A 12,143-nucleotide genomic window follows, 5' to 3' on the forward strand; every position below is an offset into this window, starting at 1 on the left:
ATATTTGAGCTATAAAGTCAATTCGTTAATAGAGTCAGGATATTTTTCCTCCTGAAGCAACATAAATTTAGCAAAGCTTGTTATATCTAATATCTAGAAGTGTAAAATATTTTATTATAGGGCAAAATAAAAGGTAAAGCCTATCACTATAGATGTTAAGATACAGTGAGATATTAGAAATAGGAGTTTATACAGTTTGAGGTTCAGCCATACAACTATTAGACTTCATTTTCTAAATAATCTTACCAAAGCACTAAAAGTACATAAAAGTTTAAGCAATAAGTAATGCAAAAGTCATTTTAAAATATAAGTTTACATGGTTAAATTACACATATACACTCTGTAAGATGAATCAGTTGTTAGCTGTTTATACAATGTGCATATATTGTAATTATGCTTTGGACACCTCTGTAAAAAACTACATTTGTCAATCTTTTGAAAAATATGTGCAGAGGTTCAAAATTCACAAGCTGATATTTATAAAGGCAAAGGGTTGTTCTTTGTTGTTGTTAATAAGCTATTATAAATTGATGGGCAAAGTTTAAGGGAAGAAAGAAGAAAAAAATAGTCTTAATAATGACTGAACCCTAGAGGTTTAATGTCTTAGAAGTTAGACCAAATCCCAAATTCATGTTACTAGAATAGAAAATCGGACAACTTTCTTTTCCCACAAAGATTTTTATCCCCCTTATAAACATGTCTAGAAAAGAAAACTCAAGCGTCTGGACAACTTTTAGTTGCCATTCTGTCCAAAATTAACCAAGTAAGATAATACTCAATGAACCCCTGATTTTCAGTTGAACAGCAGAGAGGCTTAGCTATCTAGTTATGTTAAAAACTGCCCCAATATTAAACCCACTTAGAACTTGTGCCTGAAGACACTGTATCTCCCAATTTCAGGCTCTTAGAAATAAATATGCAATTGAGTTTATAAGCCCAAAAAGCCCACACTCATACAAAATAAGTATTGTCCTGTCACAGTCACTAATATTTCTAAATATATAATTGTAATTTTATAAAACCAAGTATCCTATTACACATCTAACCCAATTAGATATCTAACAAGCAAATATACTAATTAAAATATTTCCAACCAAAGACAGTATTATTTAAAGACCTCTAAGTCTGTGTAATCAAATAGGCAACAAATTCATTTAGGAAATGTAATTTTAAAATGAAGCAATGAGCTTGTATACTAAAATCCTATCACCTAGTTCAAATTTTTCTTTTTAAGTACATGCTGTAAAAACAATACACCTTTTAAACATACGACTAGCTATACAAAGTTAAGTTAGACTAGTGGTATCTTTTTATGTTAATCTCCACTATTAATACTTTAAGTACAATCTCTATGCTGTCATTCTCCCATTGTAAATCTGAAGCTTTTAGTGCAATATTTTGAGCAATAAAATTTTAATGAAAGCTACCAATTTGGTAAAGAAAAAAAATCCTCAATAAAACAGAAAAAACCAACTTTGCAAATATGTAATCAAGGGTACACTGATCAATGTGAATACAGAACAACTACGAGGTCTTGTGCTAGGAAATCTCTTAGAAAAACTTAGACATTCTGACTGCTACTCACTATACAGAAACAGGAAAAAAGCAAAGGAAAATTATTTCGTCCATTAAGTGCAAATCCTTCGTAAATAATTTACAATAAGCAAAAGAAAGTCCTTTAAAACAGGTTTTTATAAGAATTAAACTTAATTTACTTTGTAAAATAAACATGTATTTCTCACTAATAAATCCACACATCTGATAACTTTTCTGCATACTCTTATGAAATTTCTATGACAAAATCTCATTAGTATAGACATTACCAATTTAAATTTTTTACTTGTTTGAACAATGGCAGAGTGAAAATGCTCACTTCATCTTTGTGAAATTAAGGTAAAATGAGATCACAAAGCAACAGAAATATTTAATCTATTTAAGAAAGTAAACTTTTCAAAGACTCAAGAATTATTTGCTAAGCAAACTGATAACCTCTTAACCTACTACTTAATTAGGATCCTCACCAGCAAATGATCTGGAAATGCTTGTGGGTTAGTTCACAATATAGTGCATATATGAAATATGTGTGTGTGTTTTTTTAATGAATACACTTAACAACCTGAAGTGTGTTTACTGTTTTCTCATTATTTCTAACCCTAAGAACTTCTTTTTTAAAACTGAAAATAATACATTTTTGTCTTATAATCTCATTTGCAGAATATAACTTCTTCTACCTAACAAACAAAGACATGTTTATTTCTCAGGTGCTAATCCTAGAACATTGATGGAGAAGGGGAAAAAATAATTTTTCAGTTTTTTAAAACAATGGATATGACAACATTTTGGAAAGTATAAAATGCTTATATAAATATCAAGTAACTTAAAGATCAGTAACAACTGTAACTACCTAACTTTTCTGGGTGGTACATAAAACATGACTATAGACTCCTGATGGGTAAGGTAGCCAATTTATCTGAACTTCTCTATCATTGCATAGTTAGCAATTTAAGAATCACATTAGTTTTTATTCTATTATTGCTACTGGTGCCCTACTTGCCAATATTTTTTTTCTCCCCAAGTTAAAGTATTCTGATTGGACAGAGGAGACCTTGACATCAAACCATACCTTGTTCACTAGGTTCTGACTGAGACTTTCTGACAGTAAGGTCCAGAGGTGAGTCTTGGTCAGCCATGAGAAGTTTGCTGAGCACAGGGTTCTGAGTAGTTGCAGCCGTGGGAGAGGTGGTGACTGGAGATGCTTTCGGCAGGCTTTGGTTCTTTGTGCTATTGGGCTTGCTGGGGTCCTGAGTAGAGCTATTTTTTGAGGTATATTCAGCAGCAAATTGTTGGATCATTCGCTGCATGATCTCACGGGCCACTAGGGGAATATTGGGGTCGGAGACCCAGGGACTGTCTGTAAACAAAGATTTATTTACTTTTAAAGTGGGACAATGTACTAAAAAAAAAAAAAAAAAAGACAACTTTTAAGCAAACATAAAATTTCATTTTATTTTTTCTTAAAATGCAGTATCCTAAAATAGCATTTCCTCATAGTTATATTTTTAATCTCTAAGCTTATGAGTTGCAGATTTTAAAAAATAACATTTTCATAAAATTAGTTATAAACATCTCCCCAAGATTATGAATCAAATAAAAGGATAATAACTATTTGGGGGGCAAGAATCACTTACCTGATACAGAAATCCCCCCAACACTCCTTTTATAAAATAATTACTACCCTATTTACTACTTCTAGGTCATATCTGTTGTTCTTATCAGCAGTTTCTTCCTAAACTGCTGAAGCATGGATTACTCAGTTCATGAGTGTTTACTTTCTGTTAAGGACTGAAGGTGTACCAAGATTATAAAAGGAGATACTAAATATTAAGACCAATGATAGGCTAGGGCAATAATCCTCACACTTTAATATTCATCCGAATCACTTTGAGAGCTTGTAGAATCAGGTCTGCCTGATTCTGCAGTTCTAGGGTGAGGCCAAGGCATTTCTAACAGGCTTCTCGATACTGCCGGTGGAGGGGCCACAAATTTAGAACCCTTGGGCTAGAAGTTTAAATAAAAAATCTCATATTTCCTATGAGTTATTTAAATACACTGTGCCAACCCCTAAACACAACAGCTAGGGAAGCAATAAAAGAAGCATCTAAGTTATCATTTTGTAATCAATATTAATTTTAAAAAATTAATTCAATTTTTAGCACTGGAAAAAGACCTTGAAGGTCAAATGGGTTAAAACAAAAGGCAAAATGTTTTGCATACATATATTATCACATCTGTATCAATACGGATCACATGATCAGGGAGTCTCAGCTTTGCCAGAGATTATGTTTATTCACCATTGTATGGTCAGCACCTAATATAGCCTGCTGTTAAGTATGCATTCATATTAGTTAAGTAATAAATGGATCAATCAAATCAATTACCATTCAATTGCTGTGTTTTTTAACAAATGAAGGAAATGTGCTCTAAAGATCAAGTGGCCTCTTCAAATCACCTCTCCCCCTGCCCAGCTGGTGTGGCTCAGTGGTTGAGCATTGACCCATGAGCCAAGAGGTCACTGGTTCAATTCCTAGTCGGGGCACATGCCCAGGTTGTGAGCTGGATCCTTGGTAGGGGTGCAGGAGGCAACCAATTGATGTTTCCATCTCTCTACCCCTCTCCCTTCCTCTCTCTAAAAAAATAAAAAATAAATCAATAAAAACATATTTAAAGAGGGGCAATCTGGCTCCTGAGGCCACCACAGTACACTGCCTCACCACATATTTACCAAAAAAAAAGAACAAAAAACAAGACACACAAAAAAACCTCTCCCCCTGATCTTAATGTTCCAACCATGATCTTTACTTCTCCACGATACTTCCGAGGTTTTAGAAGATGGAGAACCTAAGTTTCCTTGGTCTTTTAAAGATTAACTATAGAAGATAAATTACGTTACCCAGGAGCTGTAAGGACCTTAGGTTGGTTTACAAATTTAGAAAAAGTGACTCATAACTAAAATCTAATGTTATCACAAAACACACACACACACACACACACACACACACACACACACACACACTCAAAACCTCACAGGACTCCTAAAAACAGAGAATTCTTTTTCTTGAAGGACACTATTCAATACCAGAGAATGATTTAAAGTCAGAATATTTATTTAATTCTCTGGAGTTTAACAAGGTTTTTGTTCTACCAATAACAACATTTCTACTCTACTAAAAAGTATTTTCCACCCTAAGTGTCCTCTCTATAAATAAAAACTCTGAGTATGCCAGAGAGTATAGAAATAAAGATGCTCAAGTTAGGTGAGATTCAGAAGTGTATTTTAAAAAGATTTTTATTGATTTCAGAGAGGAAGCGAGAGGGAGAGAGATTGAAACACCAATCCTTGACCGGCTGCCTCCTGCACACCCCCTACTGGGGATCAAGCCTGCAACCCAGGCATGTGCCCTTGACTGGAATTGAACCCAGGACCCTTCAGTCCGCAGGCCAACACTCTATTTATTCACTGAGCCAAACTAGCTAAGGTGGTAAGATTCAGAAGTTAATATAATCACTTAAAATGGTTCCTTAAATGTTTTTAATAAACATTTTAGCTATACACTGCTTTAAAAATCTCTCTACCGAATGGGTTTTCTTATTAATATTCATTAAACTTTCCAAGATCCATTTTTTTCACATAGCATACAATCCTCTAAATACAAGAATACACACACACACACACACACACACACACACACACTGTAATTTCAAGTTTTAATGTATTAGTGTATATTTTCCCCCTGAAAAGTTGGAGAATATGTAATACATAAAGAAGTTTCCAAACAGGAAGCAAAATGAAGTAATCTATGAAATGTCTCTGTGTTTAACTAGATTAATAAATGTAATTAAAGATTCATAGGAATCAAAGGTTTTAGGATAAATAACACAAATTGCTATCTTTGATCTTTAAATGGCTGCAGCATATTTTACCTTTTTGTTGCATGAATAACAATCACAAACCACAATTCATGTTTATGAATTGATGACATCTCTGCATTTGAATTTCTGTCTTTTGAAAGCTTCCTCAACACTTTTCATTCCTTCACTTTCTTAAAATATATCTATAAACTGAGTCATGTCTCAGGGAATATGCACAATTGAGTCAAATAAAAAACAGCAAATCAGATCAAAATTAAAACTACAGAAAAACATGTAAATGCTGCCTCACAGCAATCTGCATATTTCAAAAATGGAAATCTAACATTTAGACAAGTATCAGATTTCCTTAACACAAGTGACAAAACACGCTGAAAAGAAATATGATCATGACAATTGAAGAAGGTATACTGTCCTTAAATTGGAATTTATTATAAAATTCGTACCACAAAAGCCTACTTTTATTGCATTAATGTTTCTATTTAGTGATATAATTTTTACATACTCAATTATTTATAACATACAATTTGCAATAGTTGGAAACAAAGGACTAAATCCAAATATCTGAAGTAGTTACTAAAAACAAAATATTCACTTCAGACTAAATTGGCTGTCATATCTCTGGATAATAAACATTTTAGATATTAATTTGAAGACTATTAATACTCATCTTTGAGATGTTTCCAAGATGATTAATAAAATATCTAAAAATAACAATATTAATACATAAAGCAAGGCAGAAGGAACTTCCGATTGCAAAGCAATAGTTCTTTTTCTGAGCATCATATGCCAGTATACAAAAATATACAAATTTAACTTCACATACAAATTTAAGGAATTCTCATCTCTTGAAGTTTATTCTAAGACTGATTTCAAGGTAACAATTCCTCCCCTAAAGGTTATGTCCTCCAAAGTTTAATTTCTAAATAAAATTTTATGAACTTCAATGTAAATTATTTCTGCATGACAAAAAATGGGACTAGTAGAAAAGTAAGCAAACTCCCTCCACGCTACGAGTGAATGAAAAGTGGTTGCTCCATGTACATCAGGTAGAGTTCCTCTTTTCAGATAATGACATTTGCTGTAGCATTAGACCCATGATTCAGTACATAGCAGAGGAGCTGTCAAGATATTTTATTTAGTTAATAAATTGATAGACCTATTAGTCATTTACACTTTATTTTATATTATTTTTTAAAAAATATATTTTGTTGATTTTTTACAGAGAGAAAAGGAGAGGGATAGAGAGCTAGAAACATCGATGAGAGATAAACATTGATCAGCTGCCTCCTGCACACTCCCCACTGGGGATGTGCCCACAACCAAGATACATGCCCTTGACCGGAATTGAACCCGGGACCCTTGAGTCCGCAGGCCGATGCTCTATCCACTGATCCAAACTGGTCACTTTAAATGTGAATTACTAGAACTTTTTGTCATTTATACTTTAAATGTGCGTTATTGTAGTAAAACAATCAAATGTTCATAAAACGAAATAACAATATTACTGTTTTGAACATAATTTTGGAATCAGGGTACTTTACTGAGACAATCAGGTGAGTCCAACAGCTTCAGTTGGGAGCTTTAGTCAGAAAGTGCAAGACGGTATTATTTAAAAGAGAAGAGAGGATGTACAAAAGATTTAATTTTGTCTAGGGAACTGATAGAAGAAATTTTTTTTAAATGCCATTGAAAACAATAATCTTGTGAATTCTTTTTTTTTTTTTTGCATTCCTTAATTTTCTACTACACTTCACCTCATACACCCTTTTGAAAATACTAATTACATTATGCAGAAGCCCAGCTGGTCTCCCAATGTAACCAACCCATTAGAATCAGCACTTATCAGACTTTTAACCAGTGTACAGGCGAACACCAGCTTTTAAACTTAAAAGGGAAGAAAGAAATTTCCAGAGGAATGACAGGTGTAAACTAGAACACTGAAGAAATATTAAAGAAAATGGAATCATTGTGTCTGCTGAAGATTAAAAATCTATTTAGAAAGAATATCTTGAAGGTAAAGACTCTTCACTAATATGGCTCATGAATGGAAACTTCCTAAAGGTCTTGGCTGGTAGCAATTATTCTTTTAGGCTGGAGAAATGTAAAACAAGCCTACAAAAGTTCCAAGGAGAAAGATAAATTGAAAAATACAAGAGGTGAAGCTACTAAATGCCACCTCAAATGTATGGGGGAAAGTTTTATTTTATAATAATAAATTTCTTTTTCTAATTTTAGTAACTAAAAAAAAACTAGTGAAATAAGACTACATCAAAGAGAAAAACTGCTTGCAAATCTAATTTTAAGACATAACTTTACATTTTTCTCTGCAAACAATAGTTCAGTGAGAAATTACTAGAAATTCACAGTTAGTTTTATGGTTATCAGTGATAAAAACAGTAACTGTTTATGTAAGAAAATCTGACTAACAATATATAGAACTACTGAAACCTTGCAACTTTCAGACTTTCACAATAATTTTAAGAATTATTTAACTAAAACCTATCACTTCAGAGTAAAAGGAGGGAGTGGGGTTGCCTTACCCTATTTCAAATTTAACTTGACTAAAGAAACATGGAGAATTATAAAGTGTATTATCAATAAAGAAAAATACTTTTTAAAGTAACTCTTTAAAAATGACATTGAAATTAAGAAGGTTAATACAAGACAAGCAGGTGCTAAATGTCATTCTTTATTGGAACCAACCTTTTCTATAAAAGACTGCATTGAGGAACTCTTCTGCTTGTTTCTCGAATCGAATGATTTTTGCTTGCTCTTGTTTAAGCAGAGCTTCCCGCCCAGCTCCTGAAGCTGGTTCATCCAGACCGACTAAGTGTCCCTGCAAAAAATTTGGTGACATATTTGCACAAGTATCTATCTCCATTCAATATCAAAAGCATAGATGTTAAAAAAAGGAACATTAACAACAGATAAGACAAATTAGCTTAATACAATTAAAATATTTTAAAACTTCAAATCAGGATAAAATTTATCTCCACAAAAGTATAAAAGCAAAGTGAATATGAAAATATACTTTGGCCCTGGCTGGTCTGGCTAGTGGTTGGAGCCTCATCCTGTGCACAAAAGGGCTGTGGGTTTGAATTCCACTCAAGGGCACGTACCTGGGTTGCAGGTTCAATCCCCAGCCCTGATCAGAGCACGTAGGGGAGACAACCAATCAATGTGTCTCTCTCACATAGATGTTTCTCTCTATTTTTCTTCCTTCCTCCCTTCCTTCCACTTTCTCTAAAAATCAATGGGAAAAATACCCTCAGGTGAGGATGTTTCCCTCTCTCTCTCTCTCTCTCTCTCTCTCTCTCTCTCTCTCTTCTCTCTCTCTCTCTCTCTCTGGCTTTTAATCCAAGTTTTTGTGTTTTGTTTTTTTAATTATAAGTTTTGTTTAAAACTTACAAATAAACTCTAATCTATAATTATTAAAGGGAAATTTTTTGAGCATTCTATATAATGGCTCTTGGGCATCTTTTCATGTGTGTATTGGCCATGTATACTACAGCAATAGTTCAGACAACTCAACTCAACTCAGTAAAAAAAAAAATCTTAAAACTCCAAGTCTCATCTGTGAATCACATCTGCCTTCCTAGCACAAGATCTGTTTTCTCCAGACACAAAACAAAAATTTGTAAAGGGCCGTTTGGAGGTAAAACTCAAGAAGAATGTATTTGAATTCACAATTCTGTGCCTAGAATACTATTTTACAAACTGAAACTTTCAAACTTTAATGGGTTGTGAAATTAACAGGTCAAAACTTGCACTAGAAAAAATAACTCAAAAACAGAGTGCATCTCATGCTTTAAGGGGAAACATTTCAGTATCTTAAGGGGAAACACTTCAGTATCATATGTCATCCCACAGACTGTCAAAACCTGCTCTCAGACTGCAGGAGTATTGAACTTGGTTAACAACACTTTGCACTTCCGCACTTGTAGCTAATAAATAAAGAGGGAACTATGATAACAGAAAAAAGATTATAAGGAAAAGCAAAGTACATTTTTTAAGTGTTCTTAGAAACAACTATTTTGTTTTTAAATACCAGTGTTTAAAATACCAGTGCATGTAACTTACTTCAAGTTACTACAATGAATCAACACATGCATTTAGTTATATAATGGAAAATTTTAAAGTGCTCTAAAGAAGATGAGGAAATACCTTGGCACAATGTCAAACAAGACACTCAAGGCATGTTATAATTCACAAATGATTTCCTCAAAGATTTTAAATACATTTAGTGATATTTGCAACCAGCTCTCTATGATTTCCCCATCACCCAAATTGTGTCAACAGTGCAATAAAAATACATATTTTTCAAAGATACATTTAGCATCAATTACAAATCATAAACAAACTAGAGGCCCTGTGCATGAAATTCATGCACGGGTAGTGTCCCTAGGCCTGGCCGGCGATCAGGGCCAATCTGTGGGGCGACTGTGGGGTGATCAGGGGGCCCCCTGCTGGCACCCACCTTGGCCAGCCTGGTGCCACCTGCTCGCCGGCCCCCCGCTGGTACCTGTCTTGGCTGGCCTGGGGGCCTGCGGGCAGCTCCCGCATTGAGCGTCTGCCCCCTGGTGGTCAGTGCGCGTCATAGCTACCGGTTGTTCCACCATTGGGTCGATTTGCATATTAGGCTTTTATTATATAGGATAGTTTAATATGAAGAACTCTCTTGCATACTCAAACTTAAACAACGGTGACTTAACATTTCCATGAAAGACATGCTAAGTTTGCCACATTGTTTAAAACTTTTTAAACAAAATATTTTAAGTATTATAAATCATTACAAAAACCTTTATTATAGTTGCACTTCCCAACATTCTCTCTCATGGACTAAAAATTATTAAGAAATTGAATTTTAAAAGTGAATCACAACTAATTTAATTTTGATATAGATTTAATATCTAAAATGTATTAGGAACAGGTATATATATATATACCTTGGAAATACTTCAGGTTTGATTCCACACCACCACAATAAAGTAAGTCGTAATCTTTTTGTTGGTGGAGGGCCATGACTTCAATTTGTAAAACAACACACCATCCATAAACCATAATAAAGCAAAGTGCAATACAACAAGGTATGTCTGTATTAATTAAACAGTCCAACAAAATCCTCAACTATTGATGCCATTTCATTGTTTAGAGATTTTTAAAAAACAGACATTAAATGGCATAAACTGGACTTAAACTTAACTCCGTAGCCCTACAGTCAGTCAATTCAGTCAGACCTTGAATAAAATATCTATCCTTAAACTATGTTTCCTATAGCATTCTGTGTTGATTTAGATTAGAAAGTAGCCTTCTAATCTAAATCAACACAGAGCAGCTAACTGAGCATTCAGTAAAGCAGGTGATGAATGTTTTTTTCTTGAATCAAACAATTAACCATTTTATCAACCTGGCCTCTGAAATACACACGACTTTAAGCTGGTACATATCAATTATGGTCACATCTATTTTTGTTGTTGTTTTTAAATAGTTTTATTGAGATATAATACACATACTATACTATTTACCCATTTAAAGGGTAAAATTAAATAGATTTCATATAAATGAAATCATACACTATTTGTGGGGTTTTTTGGGGCAAATGACTTTCCTTCTAGAATAATGTTTTAAAGGTCATCCAAGTTGTGGCATGTAGTATTTACTTCCTTTTTATTCCTAAATAATATTCCACTGTATGATATACCACATTGTATCCATTCACCAGTTGTTGGACATTTGGGTTGTTTCTACTTTTTTGGCTACTATGAATAATGCTTTTAATATGTGTAAGTTTTTGTGTGGATGTATATTTTTATTTCTCCTGCATTTATATACTTAGGAGTAGAATTTCTGGATTGTATGTTAACTATGTTTACCATTTTGAGGAAGTGCCAAACCATTACCCAAAGCAGCTACTCCATTTTATATTCCCCACAGCAATAATAGGAATTCCATTTCTCCACATACTCATGAACACTTGTTATCTTTTTTATTACACCATCCTAGTAGATGAGAAGTTGTAGCTCATGGTTTACATTTGCATTCCTGTAAGGACTAGGGTAATTGAGCATCTTTTCATGTGTTTATTGGCCATGCAAATACACCTTCTTTGCAGAAATGTCTATTCATAAGTTTTGCCCAGCTTTTAATTGGGCTATTTACCTTTTTATTTTTGAGCTGTAAGAATTCTTGACATGTTCTGTATATAACTCTACTATCAGATATATGACTTGCAATATTTTCTCCCATCTGTGAGCTAACATTTCACTGATGCTACGGCTGGCAATATAAAATTTTTTAATTTTAATGAATTATAATTTATTATACTCTTTTAACATTTGTGCTTTTGGTATTGTATCTGAAAAACTAGTGGCTAATCCAAGATCATGTAGATTTACTCTTATGTTTTTTTCTAAAAGTTTTATAGTTTTAGGACTTTTAGGTCTATGATCAATTGAGTAAATTTTTGTATAGGGTATAAGAAGGGTCCGACTTCCTTTGTGAAAAACCACTGGCCATAATTTTACTTCTGGACATCCAATTCTATTCCATTAATCTATATATCTATTTATCCTTATGCCAGTAACACACTATGTTGATTACTGTCATTTTGTAGAAAGTTTTAAAATTGCAAAGTGTGAGTCCTCCTATTTTGTTCTTTTATAAGACTGTTTTGGCTATTTCAGGTCCCTTGAAATTTCATATGAAAGAGGCCC

The 12,143-nt window shown here is 33.4% G+C and overlaps 1 protein-coding gene across 7 annotated transcripts in view; it reads right to left on the bottom strand.

Annotated features, from left to right (window-relative positions):
- The window catches only part of LCOR (ligand dependent nuclear receptor corepressor), a 116,623-nt gene that overhangs the window by 37,119 nt on the left and 67,361 nt on the right, over positions 1–12,143 (bottom strand). For 6 of the 7 annotated variants that reach the window (XM_036336464.1, XM_036336467.1, XM_036336462.1 and 3 more), the window contains 2 exons: positions 8,134–8,266; positions 2,624–2,953 (listed from right to left, as the gene is read on the bottom strand). In XM_036336464.1, coding sequence (XP_036192357.1) covers positions 2,624–2,953; positions 8,134–8,266 — 463 coding nt within the window. The remainder of the gene's footprint in view (positions 1–2,623; positions 2,954–8,133; positions 8,267–12,143) is intronic. The other variant, XM_036336463.1, reaches the window with a different exon arrangement.

The sequence above is a fragment of the Myotis myotis genome, unplaced genomic scaffold, assembly GCF_014108235.1.
Source record: "Myotis myotis isolate mMyoMyo1 unplaced genomic scaffold, mMyoMyo1.p scaffold_m19_p_15, whole genome shotgun sequence".
In the NCBI taxonomy this organism is placed as follows: Eukaryota; Metazoa; Chordata; class Mammalia; order Chiroptera; family Vespertilionidae; genus Myotis; species Myotis myotis.